The following is an 18602-nucleotide window of genomic DNA, read 5'->3' on the forward strand; positions in this document are numbered from 1 at the left end:
TTTTGTGTTCTTTGTTCTCTGGGACATTCTACACGTTTTGTTAATTTTTCGTTATTAACAATATAATGATACTTTAAGGTGTATAGTTTATAATTAACTATCTTGATAGAGATTAGGAGAATATATAAAGGTAAAAGAAAAGAAAAATCAAGCAAAAAAGAGGACAAAATAGATATATGTGGACAAAGATTGTACGGGGGGTATCTTTGAGTCAGCCACGTTAAGCCCGCCGTCAGTTTTCCACAATCAAAATAATCGTGTTGGTGCTGCTACAAGTGCAATCCATGTCTATGAAGAAAAGACATAGCCATGGCAGCAAAGTTGAAAATAAGGAACACAGTTAATTTTTAGTTTTCAATTTCTGAAAAAAAGAAAAAAAGAAAAAAGAGAGAGAGAAGGTTGTAGTGCAATAATTAATTTTCATGTTGACAAGTTGAAGGAAGGGTGGGAGTAATAGTGCAATAAGTATGGAACAAAAGAATATAACTTGGAACCTTCTCTCATTATAATTCCCATTATGTAGTATTATTGCTTATCCCAAGTACATCATAATTTCTTTTATAAATGATTTTGCAGTTACCTTATCTGTAGGAATATTACCCACAAAGCATATTTGATAGTGAGCGAAGCGAGCGCCAATATTCAAACCAAAAAAAAAAAAAAATAGATAAATACTGATAAAAATAATGTTAAACTCAGTCCCATTTACCCTTAATTGTCAACACAGTAATCCCTACAGAGTGCTAACACCATTTTTGCAGTATTTTATTGATATTTCATCCCTTATATATGTGTGTGTGTGTGTGTGTGATCTTAAGGAGAGAAAAAAAAAAAAACTTTGATTTTATTATTAATGCAAGTGGTGATCGATGGGAAATAATTGAAACCTTTATTATCCTGAATTAGTGGAAATCTGGCTGGTCTAATTAGAGCTCACCTTTGTGTGTGTTGTTGATACTTGAACTAGCCAATCAGCTTTCACTTGACTAGCTAGTATCAGCTTGATAATTGATTATCAATATTGGCCTTGGCTATAAACAATTTTCATGCAAACCACAAGGTCTTTTTAGTGAATTTTAAGAGATGCACGATGGATGGGATCCGCTTTAAATTCCCAGCTCTTTCAAAACCTTGATGAGCATATAAATTAAGTAACATTGTTGGCCTTGTGAGAGCAAACCTTTATCCGGTAGAGGTTTGGTGATTGCTCGCGCGAACCTGGCCTAGTGGAATGAAACCAAAGGCAGAGCTGAATTTTGGAAGCATCAAGTGCTGAGGATATTTTAGAATGTGCTGTCAAGCAGCGCATCAATCATTATATTCCTTTCTCCACTTCACCCCCATAAATATTGCGGACTTCAGCTTCCATTGAACACACTCACAGCCCAGAGCCTTCTATTACTACTGCTGCTGCTGGTGCTAAACATCAAGTACTTGCTTTCTTTCCTTTTTTCTCTTGAGGCCAAAAAATAATCAAAAAGAGAAAAGAGAGAAAGATGGTGAAGTTCTCTAAGCAGTTTGAGGGTCAGCTTGTTCCTGAATGGAAAGAAGCTTTTGTTGATTACTGGCAACTCAAGAAAGACATTAAGAAAATTCATCTCCTTGATAATACTAATAATATAGGCAATAACACCTCAAGTACCAAGAAGCAAAAACATATCTCTTTTGCTAGCACCTTCATTTCTGCTTTAGGCAAGAAGTTCTCTTCATTTGGCCAACATCAGCATAGAGAACATCATGGTGCTATTCAAGTACTTAATTTATCTCTCCCTTTCTCTTGATGTTGAATCCAAATATGCATGCATTATGCTTTGCTTCGTTCAAGTGTGTTAACTTATTTTTGTTTTTTCCCTTCTTTGGTGTTGGTGGTATAGGTTCATAAGAAACTCGCTAGCTCGGCAAGTAAGGGGGATATGTATGAGACAGAGCTGCTGGAGCAATTTGCTGACACTGATGCGACCAAGGAGTTTTTTGAATGTTTGGACATGCAACTGAACAAGGTGAACCAATTCTACAAGGCAAAGGAGAAAGAGTTCTTGGACAGAGGGGAGTCTTTGAAGAAACAGATGGAGATTCTCATTGAACTCAAAACTGCTCTGAAGAAAAAGCGTGGCAAAGGTGCTTCTTCCCAGGACTCCAAGGAAGACGAGTCCATTTCATGCACCATCTCATGTGGTATATAATCTCTTACAATGCAATCAAAATTTTGAAACAAGCTCTGTTTTCAACTGTGAATAGTCGTATGCAATATAAGGAAATTTTACATCATTTGTTTTTAGTCAATTAATCAAGACACATAAAGCATATATAAGGTACCGCATTTTCTCAATTTCGCATAAATCAGGATATGCATCACTTCTACGATCTTCGGTTCAGTGTGATTTAAAATTGCAGGTAGCCAAAATGTTCAATTTAGGACAAATCAAAGACTCAAATTAAATTATCTGTTACATTTGTGTCTCATTTTTCTTTTCTTTGGCTACAGAGGAGTCCATTGAGGACAGAACAGAACAGGAGCAACTGGAAGACAACAGCACTGATGAGCCGGAAACAAATGAAGTGCCATTTGCAGACTCACCAAGATCAGATGAGATGGGAAAGTCAATGAGAATGAAAAGAGTGGATAGCAAATTGAGTACACTCTCGGGTGGTGTGTACAATTGCCAAGGGAAGAACTTAAGAATAAAAATTCCTCTTACAACGCCTTCTCGTACCATCTCAGCGGTCAGTTACTTAATTTGGGACGATTTAGTTAACCAGTCCTCTAAAAAAATTCCTGAGGGGAGTAATAGGCTGCACATCAACAAAACAAAGCTGCACCATGCTGAGAAGATGATAAGAGGAGCTCTTATTGAGCTCTATAAAGGGTTGGGTTATCTCAAGACCTACAGGTAACCTTTCCAATATCAAATCAAAATAATACCCTTTAGTAAATTTAGGTTAAGAGAGGGATTCTTACTTGTTCATTTTTTCTCAGGAACTTGAACATGCTTGCTTTCATAAAGATTTTAAAGAAGTTTGACAAAGTAAGTTAATAAATGGTTTGCCCATTTCTCAGTAAACATTGCATTTGGTTTCGATAAATCGCTAAGAAAAACCTTTTTTCCCGGTCTTTTTTCAGGTTACTGGAAAACAAGTGCTTCCCATTTATCTAAAAGTAGTAGAGAGTTCCTATTTCAATAGCTCTGATAAGGTAAATAACTGAAGCGACCAAAAAAAAAAAAAATGTAGCCACAAAATAACTGAAGTGAAATATCTAGTGTATATCATGAGTAGGTTGTTAGATACATGCAAGCAAGAAATTTTAATGGGACGACTGTTAAGATGTTTTCCAATTCCCACTAGCCAATACATTTCATAGCATCTGATAATGTACCGACAATGTTTAGTGGTCATTGATCCTGTAGTTTGTGTCTACAAAAAGGATTCCTTAATTCATGTGAACCAGAGTTAGATTTTCTTGTCTAATGTTCATATTGAAGTGCAAGTTTGTAAAGCAGTTAAAGTTTGCTTATTAGACCTGGAAATGACAGGTAATGAATTTAGCGGATGAAGTTGAGGAGCTATTCATCAAACACTTTGCTGACGAAAACCGAAGAAAGGCCATGAAATATCTCAAGATTCATCAGCGTAAAGAATCACATGGTGTAACCTTCTTCATTGGTAAGTTCTAAGCAAATTTCGGTGAAAAATGATAAAACAGAATTAAACTTCCATGATAATATATTCAAATGAACTTTTGTCCATCCTTTCAATGGAGACTTTTAAACTTGTTCGCTTTGTGGCAATAATATTGGTTTTAAAGCTGGAAAAAATAAAGTGGGAGCCCCCACTAGCCTTTGAAATTTGAAGGGCAGGCAGAACCTGGTTAACTTTTTTGGGTGGCATCCTGCATCACCTAAAGCTAAAAATAAAGCACAGGTCCCATATTACACATTGCAATGTTTCATTAAATTTATATCGTACAAAAGTTGAACCTTAAAAGCATCCTGCATCACCTAAAGCTAGAAATAATAGGCTTCCCACTGTGTCAAGCCATATATGTTGCATTGGCATTCACTACCTTGGTCAGTGATTTCTGTATCGTACACTTACAGCACCAAGAAATGCTACACAAAGTTATTGGATTTTCCATTTTGATATATTCGTGATCCAACTTAGGTCTGGCTGCTTGCAATCTGCTCTCAGATATGATAATTTCATTCAATTAAAAGATAAATCTGCAATGCATTGATATTGAACAAAAATTAATTTACTTTCGTGGAATTTAATCAGGGTTGTTCACTGGGTGCTTCATTGCTCTGCTTGCTGGATATGTGATTATGGCTCACATCACAGGAATGTACAGACCACGACCGGATACAGTCTATATGGAAACTGTCTACCCTGTTCTTAGGCAAGTCGTACTCAATTTGATCGTCTTGGCATCACATTTAGACAATGATATGGCAGCTAACGGAACCTATATTTGATATGTTGCAGCATGTTCAGCCTGTTGTTTCTACACCTCTTTCTGTATGGTTGCAACATCTTTATGTGGAAGAAGGCGCGTATAAATTATAGCTTCATCTTTGAGCTGGCCCCTACAAAGGAACTTAAGCACAGGGATGTCTTCTTGATTTGTACCACATCAATGACTGCTGTAGTTGGCGTCATGTTTGTTCATTTGTCACTCATCACAAAAGGTTATTCTTATTCCCAAGTTCAAGCAATTCCAGGCCTTTTGCTACTGGTAAATTTTCCCTTGTGGCATATTATAAGATATGAAACAAAAATCAATCATAATAATTTTCAATAATATGGCTTGCTCACAGCCAACTCTTGGATTTTTCTGTATGCGCAGATCTTCTTACTGCTGCTTGTGTGTCCCTTCAACATTTTCTATCGTTCAAGTCGTTACTGTTTCCTTCGTGTGATAAGGAACATCATTCTGTCACCTCTCTATAAGGTACTGCCATTAGACGTAGGTGTCTACTTGCTTGAAAAACCAAGCATATATCTGATTTGGGTATAGTAATGTTTCCGCAAACGTTAATCAGTTTTCTCACTAATCTTAGGTTTTGATGCTGGACTTCTTCATGGCTGATCAACTTTGCAGTCAGGTGTTTTTCATTAGCTACTTAAAGTTTCATTCGCTAATTAAGTGCCACCTTGTTGTTTGAAATGATAGAATTTTTGTTTACTTATCACCAATATCTTCACTGACAAATTCTTTCATTACACTATAGGTACCGTTGCTTAGGAATCTGGAGTTTGTTGCTTGTTATTACATAACTGGTAGCTTCAAAACTCAGGATTACGGTTATTGCATGAGGGCCAAGCACTACAGGGATCTTGCTTATGCAGTGTCCTTCCTTCCCTATTACTGGAGAGCCATGCAGGTATTTAATATTAAGCACTCTGGCCCCTTGCTTAATATTCCCTTGTTCTCAATTTGTTTTCTTGTTTAATAAATTATCACATATTCTGATAAAAGATTTTTATTAATTGCATTTTCAGTGCGCTCGGCGCTGGTTTGATGAAGGGCAGACGAGCCACCTTATCAATCTAGGCAAATATGTGTCAGCAATGTTAGCAGCAGGAGCTAAAGTAGTTTATGAGAAAGAAAGAAGTGTTGGATGGCTGTGTCTAGTTGTGGTGGTGTCAAGTGGTGCAACAGTTTACCAATTGTATTGGGACTTTGTAAAAGACTGGGGTTTGCTTCAAGTGAATTCCAAGAATCCATGGCTAAGGAATGAATTAATGCTTCGTCGAAAGTGCATTTACTACTTCTCCATGGTATATATATATATATATATATATATATATCATAACAAATCATATTCTCACTAATCATCAGTTGATTCACTTTCGTGATCAAGGAAAATTAGTTAATCCGACATCTCACTTCTGGATAAAAAGAACTTACCAATTGATTTTAATTGAAAATCAACTGGGGTTTTTCATATTATCAAGATAATTATGAACACATTAGACACTGATAAAAGTCAAACTCCCGAGTAATTTTCAATAGACGGTGACAAGAAAGAACTATTTGTTATATGTGTGTGTATATATATATATATATAAAGTACATATTACATGTATAGCATTTCACTTTCAAAGCTGATTCTAAACAAAATTTTGATCATGATGCAGGGACTGAACCTCGTCCTCAGGCTTGCTTGGTTTCAGACTGTTCTGCATTCAAATTTCGAACATGTTGATTACAGAGTTACAGGCTTATTTTTAGCAGCCCTTGAAGTCATTAGAAGAGGAATATGGAACTTTTACAGGTACTAATTCTTTAGCTAATATCCGTAATTATATGCATCCATTTGTGCACATCAACTACACGTCACAATGGCATCTCTTACAGTGGATTTAATAAACAAATGGTTTTGATGTTCCAGATTGGAGAATGAGCATCTAAATAATGCTGGCAAATTTAGAGCAGTTAAGACAGTGCCACTTCCATTTGAAATAGATGAGGAAGATTGATGCCCCATCGGCAGCAGTTGCTTACAGAATTCAATTCGAAAGAGCCAAGAATGTTGTTCAATCAAATCCTTCCAAAAAGCACCCTATCATCATTGTACAAGTTGATGCAACAATATTAACCAAACGTCATCAACTAGGTTCTTGTTGTTTCTTGGACATTGGACAAAATGGTTCATACTTGCATACCAAATTTTAAAGAAAAAGAAATTGATGTCATTGCAGTTGCGTTAATATCTAATTAACGCCTAACTAGGAATAATTTGTGCTTCCTGCACCTGCTTACAATCCACATTCAGTGCCATTTTTGAATAGGACAGCCAAGATTGAGTGTCTTTTGATGGCTTCACAAAATTGAGGCAAAATGAATCTCATTTCGCATAACTAGGCCCTTTACCTTGCGCACCAAGTCAACTCTGTTTTTTTGTTGTCGCTGCTGCCTGATTGTCTAATAAGCATTCTGGCACAAAAGCAATTCTGCAAAACTAAACCAGAACCAAGATTCATCCGGAGTCCGTATACACTGTAACATTAAATTAAGTCTTAACTATATTTTTTTTCCTTCAATGATAAAAAGGGATATTTAATGATTGTAAAATATTACATATTCCATTCTATTTTAATATGCATATTTTGTTTTATGTATTTTTACTTACTAGTTGAAAAATTATGAATTAGATCATTTAAAGAATGAGTTGATAGACATTTTTTAAGAAATAAAATAAAAATAATATTTTTTGGGCAAACAGCAAACATAAATGAATAAATAAGTAGTACTAATAATTGCAAACAAATAAGCAAAGCTCAGACACATTCTATATCAGAAATTTAACTGATAGCCGCCACAAAATCAGCAATGGCGGCAATAACAGCATGCAATTCCTCTCCCTCTGTATCTTCTCTTTCCACTCACAAACCCTTGGATGTTATTCTCCGTCCAAACTCCTTCAAGCCCATTTCTTTCTCAAACTCAGCAACCCCTAATCTTATTCGCCCGCGGTATGTAAAAGCCCTGAACCCTAAAAGCCATTAAGGGTTTTTCTTTTCTATTACTTTCCACTTCTGGGTGTTCTTCAATTTCACATTTTTCATCTCAAAATATGATTTTTTTTTGTTAATTACTACTGCAAATTTGTTTTCAGGTTGAGGGTTTCTGGGGCGAAAGCAGTGGTACCAGAGCGTGCGTATAGAATATTAGCGGTTTCTGAGTCAAATTCAGAAGCGGAATTGAGTGATTCAAATAAGGTATGTGATATAGGATTTATTAATGTAGTCTATTTAATGAGCTATAGCCTTTCAAATTGACATTCTTTTGATTATTATTAAGTTTATTAATAGTGTGATGTGTTTAGCTTGAGCTTTTCTTCTATATTGTTCGTCTTAGTTAATGTCCACGAGAAAATGAGAGCGAGTAAATATCCATATTTTGAGAGTTTGTATCTGATGGATGACCCATCACTAGACTAAACAAAGTTACTGTAAGTAAGGAGTGGCATGTTGATTTCGTGATATAGGTTACACACGAGGTGAAAATTATGATATTCAGAATAGGAGCTCTTTTCGAAATCATGATCAATTTTCCCAACTCTCTCAATTTAGTAAAGGATTGTGGGTGCCATCTAGTTTAGTTGGTGAAACCTCTTGGGCTGATATAGTAGGTCTCGGTTTTGAACCCTAATGGTGAGGAGATTTAAATATTCAGTTACCAGTCATGCTATGTCTTATAAAAGGTCGATTCAATACTCTTAAGTGTTCCCTTCTTAGGTTTTAGGATAATCTAAATGTGATGTTAGTAAGTGAGATTGCCTGGCAGTGGGATAACTATTTCATGTCTAACAAATTTCCTGATATTCTGCTGTTGCTTGCGACCAAACAACATGTATCTTTTAATTTATTAGTGATTAAATATTTACCTCTTTTTAACTTGTTTTTTTGTCCCACATGGCGTATATGCAGGATGCAACTATTGACATAAAATTGCCAAGGAGAAGTTTGCTTGTACAATTTACTTGTGATGGCTGTGGTGAAAGAACACAGAGACTCATAAATCGTTTGGCTTATGAACGGGGGCTTGTTTATGTACAGGTATTTTTTTCTTTTTCTAGCAGGTGTTTCATGTAATTCTTGTATTTTATTTCTTGATGATAAAAAACTTTTTTGAGTATTATTCTGTTGAATTATCTTTCAAAAGTATCTACTTTGTTTCCTATCATACTTGCTATTTAATAAAAATTTCCTTTACTTACTGGACATGCTGTATATATGCATTTTTATTTCTCTTCTTTGTTTGTCTTAGCATATTCATATTTGTGCCGTGCCCCAATTATAACACCAACATTAATTGCGTGCACCTTTGGAAGTTTTACTTTTTATTTTCTTGAATGAATGTGTTATTTTATGCTGTTTCTTCTTGCAGTGCCTAGCTCAAATTGGATTGAGCCTTCAATATAGTAATGCGGTACCTTATAATGTAATTTCTCTTGGATAGGAATACAACATAAGCCACATTTAGTAATAGTTTCAAATTTTGTTTCTAAAACACAAATTTGAAAATTTAAACCGTAAAAATGGTTTTAGTGTTTTAAGTATCTGAGATTGTCTGGTAGCATATTCTGAGAATAATATTTTAAAAAGTGTGGATAGGGTAAATGCATTCAAGAACATTTTGTCATAAGTACATAGTTAAAAGTGTGTAAATTTTGAAAAATGTTTCAAAAAGCTAACAAAAACTTCAATTTGGGTTTTACACTTTTGTATGTAACTAGATAGAAACATATGTACGATTTCTCAATTTTTTTTTTAATAAATCAAACTCATTTCCCCTATTCTTGTATTTCAAAAATGAAAAATAATACTCAAGAAATAGTAACAAACAGCGCTGCAGCTCTGATCTTTAAATCCAGAGCAGTTCTTCATTAAGCCAAGCAACTAAGGTGGCTTCGTTGGGATGTTTGTTTAGTTGCAGTCTTGCAGAGGTAAATGTTCATGAAATGACAATTTCAGCGAACTTATAGTATATATAATATGCATGAGTAGATGTGTGTAACCATGCCATGGACTGCTGGGGTAAATTTCATAAGTGGTTGTTATGGTGTTTGCTGAATCATTTTTGCTGGACATCATTGTTTTCATCAACTGTGGGAGGGAATACTTAGTGCTTTTCTGTTGAAAAGTTGTTAATATACATGAGTAGATGTGTGTAATCATGCCCTGGACCGCTGGGATAAATTTCATATGTGGTTGTTATAGTGTTTGCTGAATCATTTTTGCTGGACATCATTGTTTTCATCAACTGTGGGAGGGAATACGCAAGTGCTTTTCTGTTGAAAACTTGTTTATAGTCCTCTTAGTTTATTTAAATGCTCTTTTTTTTTTTAATTTAACAAACAAAATTTGCTTCCTAACAGTGCGCTGGATGTCTGAGGCATCACAAATTAGTTGATAACCTTGGACTTGTGGTCGAATATGACTTGCGGGAAGAAATCAGCATGGAATCAAATACAGATCAAGTTTGATATGTGATGATTAATTCATCTTTTGTTTTGTCTGGCTTTGATGGTTTCAAAAATTCATCTCAATTAAATATTCGCACTCATGAAATGAAAAGAAAATAAAATACAAAAATGTAAAGAATTTAGTGGCTCCTTCATCTTTTGTTTTATTCAGTCCTACTACTACAAATTTCTGAATCGACCTTATATGGTACATAAGAAAAATCATTCGTGAAAAAGGGTTTAGCCTGTGACAGCCAGCAGGATGGCAAAAGCTAATCCAGTGGTAGCCCACACTCCAGATCTTCCCCTCTGCTGGTGCAGTGCATTTGCTCCATTCTGTAAGCCAAACAAGCAAGGAAGATTATTCAGAACAATTGGATATTGACAATGAACATAACTCAAATATTAATGCTCAATTCAAGAAAAATTTTGTCATCTAGAAGTCAAGAAAAATATATTTTCTTTTTGGGTGATAAAAAACATTACCAAATTCAGAGATGGTGCCGGTGCCGGTGTTGTATCCTCGGAATCTGGTACTGTAGGTGGTGCAGGGGGGCTTGGAACAGTTGGTGCTGGAGCTGGTGCATGATGATGCCTCTTGTGCTTGTGCTTTCTTTTCTTCTTGTGCTTGGGGGGGGCAGGTGCAGGAGCTGGTGGCAGAGTAATTGGTGCTGGTGCTGGCGTTGGTGGTGCCTTTACAGGTGCAGGTGCTGGTGTTGGTGGTGCCTTTACGGGTGCAGGTGCTGGCGTTGGCGGTGCCTTAGCTGGTGCAGGTACTGGCGGTGCTTGGGCTGGAGTTGGGGATACCTGCGGTGGTGGCAAAGCAGGTGGTGGTGTTGCTGGTGGTGGCGGCAATGCTGGTGGTTGTGATGGAGTTGAGATTGGAGGACTTTGTGGAGGTTGTGGTGGTGGAACTGATGGGCTTGTAGCCGGTGCAACTTTAGGAGATGATACAGGAGTTGTTGCAGGCGGAGGTGTTGCCGCACTTACTGGTGGCTGTGTTGGTGCTGTAGGTGTTGTTGAAGGTGGAGGGGTGGTCATAGGTGGAGGTGCTGTGGTTGTAGGTGGAGGTGTGGTTGTGGGTGGAGGTGCTGTGGTGGTTGGTGGAGGTGCTGCTGCGGTTGTTGGGGGAGGTGTAGTGGTTGGTAAATTAGAAGGTGAGGCTGCTGGTGTTTGTGCATTGGTAATGGCTATTGGAAAGATGGAGCAAACAAGAATGAGAGCCCAAAATATCGAATCCATTTTGTTGAGATGGAAGTTGTGGGAAACAATAGCGGGTTATTTATACGCCATGAAGGAAAAAAGAATTTCGGAGTAAAAAATGTTTGGTGAAATATTGGAAGGAGAGATGTAGTCATCATGATAGTATTACATCCCTTCTAATGATTTGCGAGGTGGTTATTAAATTTCTTGGGCTCTCTCATCATATTACAGTGCTAAATTCGCAGAGATAAAATTACCAGGTCTGTGAGATTTAGTTATTCGGAGACTTCTTGCTTGAGGTGAATTTTAATAATTAATAACAATCCAATTGACTGTTTTAAAAATAAATGCATACATGATATAAGTTTATTGTATTATTCTGCAACTGATATGGCGGTAATAGCATTGTTGGCGGTAATAGCGTTGTCTCATTAATTGATGCATAAAATTCTCGTGGTGTTTATAACCAAGAAAGCAAGCATTTGAGTGAAATGAAAGAGTTGGGGATACAGATGTTAATGCGAGCAACCCTTTACCTGTATTGAGAATACGATGTTGATCCTAACACAACCTAAGCATTGGTAAGCAGTCCCCATCAGACTTTATGATGGAGATCAAGTCAAGAAATCTTTGCTTTCACTCAGTTCTGCCCATTTTGCTCAATCGGGATACCGGAGTCTGGCTGTTAACAAGCTATTGCAAGGCATATTAATTGTATACATTTTATCTATTTTGTGAAGGATAGCTCCACTATAACCATCATTCATATGTGCTCTTTCATGCCAAAACTGTGACGATCCTGTGAAATTCCCAGATACAGATTGACGTTTATTTTAGTCAGCATCAGCATTTAACTTCCGAGCACCACAGTTGGCGAAGATTTGATAAAAACAGGTCACCGAGTTTTTAACTCAATGCCCTTCCATGATCCCTGCTTATAATTGGTGCAAGGAAGTTCAAATAGAAGATGAGGAAATCAGTTGGGGTAACCGTAATTCATTCAGTTATTTCAATATCAACGTGTTACTCCATTTTGGGTTAAATGTGAGCCATCATGTTCGGATGACAATCTGCGGTCAATGGCGTTCATGAACTTGGGAAGACTTAACTCAATTTAATTTAAGAAAAGCTATGTCAATCCGCCCTAGAATTCTCAAATAAACTAAATGCTTTTTCACTCTCTACAAACAAAACATCATGTGGAACATATGCCGCATCTTTGTAAGGATTTTCGATTGTTGGTTTACGATGGGAACACATGAAGGGGGAGGCAGGTCGTCTGCAATCTTCTCCTTCTTCCTTCTTCTAAGCTGGAAGAACTGATGCATTATATCTGCACACTCTGCTGCCAGAACCCCACGTCGGATTGTCATTTTCGGGTGGAAGGGATGGACCGGACCAGCTGGCTTATCCGAAGGCTCCGAGCCATCTCTCTTTTCTCCCCCATCTGGGAAAAGTCTGCCAAAAAAATTTGGTTGCCCATCAAATTTTTGGGACTGAAAAACCTTTAAAATTTCCCATTTAAACACCAAAGCACATTTTACATAAAAATTATACTCCTCATCAATCCAAATTCTAATCTACTCTCAGCGAACCCCAAGAAAAAATCAATGCTATATTTTTCAGTCTTATACCCCAATCAGGTGGGCATGTTAAGTTCTCTTTGCTAACCGGAGAAGGTGAAATCCGTATTATAACATTTTTGTTTACAATAAGTTTCATTATATTTGATAAATGAACTGCCTAGAAGAAACAAAGTCCAAGAGCAAGAAAACATCATAGGTTACATTACATCATCAATTTCATTTTACAAGGCGTGGGAAGAAACTCTTTCTTCTATGAAATCGGATCATAAAGAGTTGTTAATTGGAAACATTAAAGAGGAATGAACTGGCTTCTAGCCAAAAACTGTAGAAGAATGTCAGTACAAGACCAGATACTAATGTTAGTAAAACTATGAGAACAGGATCATAAAAATATAAGTAAATTGCATACCTGACCCAGCTTCCATCAGCTCCAAGAAGCTTATTTGGAGCTCCCCATACAAGAGTGCTGACTCTCGCTTGAAGTATTGCTCCAGCACACATTGGACACGGTTCAAGAGTTACATACAGCGTAGCATCCTGAGGAAAGGAAAAAAAGAAGTTATTTGTCGGTATTTTATACATTTTGCTCTAATTTATCATATCAAGCATTCAACATGCAAGAAATATGCAGATGTTTCCCTGCCGTTGCCTGTTTAACCAAATAAGGAACCACCATTTGTCTTATTTCTGCCTAATAAACACCTGCTCCAATTTTAACATTCAGCCCCAAATCTAGAACTGGAAGTTTCTGGCAGGAAGTAGAATGGAAGTGTTCCCTAGGCATCGCCAGATTAACCAATTAAGGAACCATTATCATTCTCATCGCTCCTGTGAAGAAACCATTATTTGCTCATGCATGGTTCCACTAAACACAGAACAGAGATATAGTTATGTGCTAATCCATAATTTGTTATTTGCCAGAACCCATTTCTGCTCTAAGATTGCACTGAAACAGCAAATGAGGTGCAAACTATATGATCTAATCTTTTGGACATTGGCATATTATTCTATAAAGCTAGTAATTGGAGTCCCAAAGAACTGTAACAAGAAACAAAAATAACTAAGACGAGACAAATAAAGTTCAACAAAATCAAAACTGTTTTGATTACCGCAAGCCTCCATGTCCGAAGAACATTTGAAGCCGCCCGAATACAAATCATTTCTGCATGGGCAGTGGAATCCCTTAACTCCTCCACTCTGAAATACACATTTCTAGTAAGTACCTCAAAATAAAACAAGATCCAATGAAAGAGAATGAATATTATCACATGAAACTTACAGGTTGCATCCACGAGCAATAATCTTTCCATGTTGCACTAATACAGCCCCAACAGGCACCTCCCAGGTATCAGCAGCCTTCTTGGCTTCTAAGAGTGCTTCTCTCATGAACATTTCATCAATTTTTCGTTGCTCACTTTCAAGTTTATATGCTTCTTCCCATTCATCAAATCTATCTTTCGAAACTTGCTTGTTCCGTTGAAGCTTCCTTTGTTTCAACTCCCCATCATTCCCAGACCCTAATGCTTCAATTAATCTAGAATTAAAAGGTTGAGCAGACTGAACCATTGAGCCACTTTCAGATGCATAAGTTTTACTGGTTTCAGAAACTGCCTCTACAGCAGGAGGTGTTAGTAAAGTTTCAGCGGGTAATTGTGATGATAATGGCAGAACTTCCTGGCCAGAACTGGTACTTTGGGAACTGCTCCTTTCTGCTTTCTGATCAAGATTTTTCTCTGCAGAACTTGAGGAAAGACGTGAGATACGTTTTGATGTTGACCAACCTTCTATTACAGTGGAAGAAGATGGCATATCCGCTTCAGGCTTTTGTTCTTTGCTCTTTGACTTAATTTTGTCAGATGTTTCTCCTTGACTGTGAGTAGAAGTTCTCCCTTGTTGTAGCTGATGAAAAGGTGTTACATCTTGAGGCGGGCTGCTCCCTTCTCTTTTCATATTTTCATCACCATTCTTATTGGATTCATGTCCAGAAAACCAAGTCCCACTGCTAACAGAATCATTAGACGGACTTTTAGCATCCGACGTTGCAGCAGAGCTTGGGGTTTCAGCATGTGAACCCCACCGTAATCGAACAATGTCTGCCATGATATTCCACAGGGACCTACCCCTTCTCTTCACAATGGCGTTACCTGCTGCTTGGTTGCCCTCCATTGCTTCCGCTTGGGGTTGAACAAATGAGTCTGTCACATGCCACATCTCATCAGAAGGCCCTTTTGCTCCAGAGCTCTCAGATGATTTCCTTGGTTCACGCCCTTTCAAGTGCAAGTCTTCAGAACCATACTGACCTGCATTCTTTTTAAATTGCTTCTCACCTCCATACAACAATTCTGTCTCAGCAATGTTCTCCTTTTGCATTTCAGAAGTTGAGACTTCATGCCTAGCCTTTTCAACAAACTCCGCCACTAATTGAGTTGACGATTCGGCAAACCTATGAGCTGAACCCAGAGCATCTTCACAGGTAGAAAGGTTTAAAGGCTCATCATAAGTCTCATCCTGTCCACCTTTGACATATGAATCACTGTGCAAAGACAGAGTTCTCATTCCTGAATGTGTATGCAAGGCACTAGAGCCACTTTCTGAAGAAACCTCTTGAACTGCAAGCCCACTACTAGAAGCAGCATGCCCTGAACTTATGGTGAGCAACTGATGTGGGGGAGGCATCAAAATTTCCTGTGAAATTCTCTCCTCCTCCTCGTCTTCCTCCACATTAATCTGTGGCACTCTAGCTTGAGAAACCAAATTCAAAGATGCTTGAATACTAGAGCTCTCTTCTGAGTACTCTTCATGAGAACTAGATACTCCAGTAGGCTTTTGGGCCTCTTTTGTTAATTTACTCTGCATGGCTTTTTCATCAGGCTGATTATGTCTGTCTCTTGTTGCCCCCATAGGTTTCACAACTGATGTCATGGCACTTGCTTGATTAACCCCTTTTTCAGAAGTCCTCAGAGAATCTGTACGTCTTTCCATTTCACTGGCTTGTATAACTGACACTCTAGAGACATCTTGGGACCCTTTCCAGGGTTCAATTCTCTGATGATGTTCATGATCTTTCTGGGAGTGCTGCAACCTTGAATTCTCTTCTAGGTTCTTCATTCTAGTTTCAGATTGTATAGTTGAGCTCTTTTTAATATTAGTGTCATGAGTTTCTGATAATTCAGAAGAGTATTCTGGCTCTATTCTCAAGTCAATTTGTCCAGTGATCCTTTCACTACTTTGTTGGTGTTGCCCTTTTGTCCGCTGGACTGAACTCTGAACCAAAGTTTCATCTTTTTGCTGGACCTTCATTCTAGACTCAGAATGTCTCGGCAAATTAGAAACTCTTTCACTATTGGCATTAAGAATTTCAGAAGTTCTGGGAAGTTGCTGGAAGTCCCTCTTTAAATCGTTATTTCCAGTAACAAGGTCTGTTTGGCAAAGTTTACCCCTAGTCACGTTTTCTTCTCTACCACTAAACTGCTTTTGGGATTCGGAAGTTGTTTCAACATTATTGCCATGCATCTCCTCCACTGTTTTGACTTCTTGCCATTGTCTTCTTGACAGTTTAGTGTCTTGGACATCCATTTGGCTATATAGTTTTCTCGTTCCCTTATCCAAATTCACAGCCAAAGCTGATTCCTCTTCCACATTATCTAATTGCTGATGAGAATTAGACGCCTTCTCATAATCAGTTTTGGTTGTCCCATCTATTCTCCAATGAATGTCTGAAGACTGTTTTGTGGATTTTGTTTCTTCTGTTGCTACTTCGGTAAGCTTCTTCTCCGACTTCTTTCTGCAATCCCATTTAACACGACTCCCAGATGCAGAAGATCTTTGGTCTGCTGCTCCATGCCCATCGACCTCATTGAACTCTTCCACTACTTGTGCTTTGTATCTATCTTCTTCACTCCTACATGAATCCTTCCTAAACCCAGTCACTGATTCTTCCACAATTCGCCCTTCCTTATCCTGAACTTCCTCATACTCCCCAGCAGAGGAAAGTGAGTAATAAGAAGAACAACTAGAACTTTTGGTCCTTTCTCTATGCTTATTTCCTCTAGCAACAGCTTCCCTCCCTTCATACCTCCCATACCCTTCCTCCCTTGCCTCAATCCTTGGCGATTCAAACTCACATTTTGAGTTACTCTGCAACAAATTCGACCCAACATTTTTCTTCCTCCCCCTAAAATATTCACCTCCGTAGTTCCCTCTTTTCTCTACTTCCACTTTCTTCTTCCTCCCCCTATACAATTCACCACCATGGACTTCATTCTTCACAATTTCCACTCTCTTAGCTAACCTCCCATTTCTCTCTGTACCACCTAAACACTCGTCACCAACTTCTTCACTCAACAAACTAATCACAGCCTCGGCATCAGCAACACCACCTAACCAACTCCTCTCATTCGTTTCCTCCAAAGCCATACGCCTAAACCTTCTATTCCTCCTCCTACCAAAACCTTCATCGCCGCTTCTTTCTCTAATTGAGCAAGAAACCTCATAACTACCCCTATCAAGATCATAAACCGGAAGCCGCGAAAAGATTCTATCTTTGAAACCAAAAATTAATCTTTTATAAGGTGGACGTTGGATAAGAGTGGATTGCCTTAACCCACATAAGTAGCTGGCGTTCACGGGCACTCTATTATTATGAGCAGCAGAAACTTCACAACAACAACAGCAAGTACAACAACACGAACAACATGATAACGAAGTTCTGTCAAATCTTTCATTCAATAAGCTGGAATAGTCATTGAAAGAGAATGAGAGAGAACCCCTACTTTTAAATGATACTAAAGTTGAGCTGAAGTAAGCGTTATGCATACTTTATGTGTTGAGAGAGACGCTTACCTTGATTAGAGAAGTGGGCTTTCGTTGGTTTTGGGAGCTGCAGCAGATGCTGAAGAGCGTCGTTTGATCCTTGCGAATCAGATTTGATCAGCTGATATAAAAATGAATATTTTATTTTGTCGAAACTGATCGGTGAAGAGTCGTTGTGTCGACTCGCTGAGTTGTTTTATTAAATGGGTTCTGGGCTGCGTCTGTAAGGAAAACATTGGGCTTCGCTTCGGAGTGATACTAAAAACACCCAGGAATTATCTGGTTACACCGATCTTAACGAGGTTGGTGGATTTAGAAAAACCTTGGCTCTTTTAAGCTCACCCCGTGTGACATTGATTTACACCAGAGGCCCAAATTTCGAGATGGTTTATCCTCCGTTATTTTTTCCCTTTCTGTTTTTTGAAGTTGCTTTCTACGTGGGTTTTGACAATGGAATAGTACGTGAGACTAGAGATCCCAATTATATGCAAAAATTTTGCCTCATATTATTTTCAAAGTTGATTGTTGACACGGTTGGCCAGAATTGAATCGGATCCATCTTGATCCAACATAACGATTATAATAAGCACAACTCGAATATTTACTTCCACTTATTACGCTTGAAAGGACTTTGAGCTTTAACGTTTCCACCATACGTTCGTAACATGATTTGACAAATTTTACCCTTCACCAACGTATGAAGTTCACACAAACGCGACGTCAATTCTTTTTCTAAACTCAATTATCATTTAAAACACGAATCAAAGTTTTTTTTGCTGATTGATAATTGATAATCAAGTCAACTGCATATTACAAGAGAGGAGATTGGATACATAACTATGGATTAAAAATTGAACAATTATTACCTTCTTTTATATTTTTTAACTAATCATATATATATGGTATTTTCTTTTTCTTTTCTTTTTTTTGTTTATATGAATTGATAAATGATCTTATTTTTAAAGAATATGTGTAGTTAACTGGGTGTGGCATTAACAAATGATAAAACAAATTTTGTTAATTTGTGATC

The 18602-nt window shown here is 37.7% G+C and overlaps 4 protein-coding genes across 6 annotated transcripts; 2 read left to right on the plus strand and 2 right to left on the minus strand.

Annotated features, from left to right (window-relative positions):
- Nucleotides 1-1472: 1472 nt before the first annotated feature.
- LOC18043241 (phosphate transporter PHO1 homolog 1) lies at nt 1473-6687 on the plus strand. Its single transcript, XM_006437705.2, has 14 exons — nt 1473-1751; nt 1875-2175; nt 2486-2891; nt 2978-3026; nt 3122-3193; nt 3534-3663; nt 4276-4396; nt 4483-4732; nt 4844-4948; nt 5058-5102; nt 5229-5381; nt 5500-5778; nt 6139-6275; nt 6393-6687. The coding sequence occupies exons 1-14, from the start codon at nt 1497-1499 to the stop codon at nt 6478-6480; spliced, it is 2391 nt and encodes a 796-aa protein (XP_006437768.1). The 5' UTR covers nt 1473-1496; the 3' UTR covers nt 6481-6687.
- Nucleotides 6688-7242: 555 nt separating this feature from the next.
- LOC18043242 lies at nt 7243-8965 on the plus strand. Its single transcript, XM_024186290.1, has 4 exons — nt 7243-7476; nt 7620-7722; nt 8434-8562; nt 8894-8965. The coding sequence occupies exons 1-4, from the start codon at nt 7334-7336 to the stop codon at nt 8963-8965; spliced, it is 447 nt and encodes a 148-aa protein (XP_024042058.1). The 5' UTR covers nt 7243-7333.
- A 1111-nt stretch (nt 8966-10076) lies between these two features.
- LOC112098831 (lysine-rich arabinogalactan protein 19) lies at nt 10077-11462 on the minus strand. Its single transcript, XM_024185254.1, has 2 exons — nt 10458-11462; nt 10077-10307 (listed from the first exon to the last, which is right to left on the minus strand). The coding sequence occupies exons 1-2, from the start codon at nt 11211-11213 to the stop codon at nt 10212-10214; spliced, it is 852 nt and encodes a 283-aa protein (XP_024041022.1). The 5' UTR covers nt 11214-11462; the 3' UTR covers nt 10077-10211.
- Nucleotides 11463-11940: 478 nt separating this feature from the next.
- LOC18043243 (tRNA(adenine(34)) deaminase, chloroplastic) lies at nt 11941-17718 on the minus strand. Of its 3 annotated transcripts, XM_024185580.1 has the most exons (5): nt 17603-17718; nt 14040-17415; nt 13870-13957; nt 13170-13297; nt 11941-12632 (listed from the first exon to the last, which is right to left on the minus strand). In XM_024185580.1, the coding sequence occupies exons 2-5, from the start codon at nt 17174-17176 to the stop codon at nt 12356-12358; spliced, it is 3630 nt and encodes a 1209-aa protein (XP_024041348.1). In that variant the 5' UTR covers nt 17177-17415; nt 17603-17718; the 3' UTR covers nt 11941-12355. The 3 variants fall into 3 exon arrangements, with proteins under 3 accessions (XP_024041348.1, XP_006437771.1, XP_024041347.1); XM_006437708.2 differs by having other exon boundaries at nt 14040-17718; XM_024185579.1 differs by lacking the exon at nt 11941-12632 and adding an exon at nt 12664-13082 and having other exon boundaries at nt 14040-17718.
- Between the last annotated feature and the right edge of the window lie 884 nt (nt 17719-18602).

This window comes from Citrus clementina, unplaced genomic scaffold (assembly GCF_000493195.1).
Source record: "Citrus clementina cultivar Clemenules unplaced genomic scaffold, Citrus_clementina_v1.0 scaffold_4, whole genome shotgun sequence".
Classification (NCBI taxonomy): domain Eukaryota; kingdom Viridiplantae; phylum Streptophyta; class Magnoliopsida; order Sapindales; family Rutaceae; genus Citrus; species Citrus x clementina.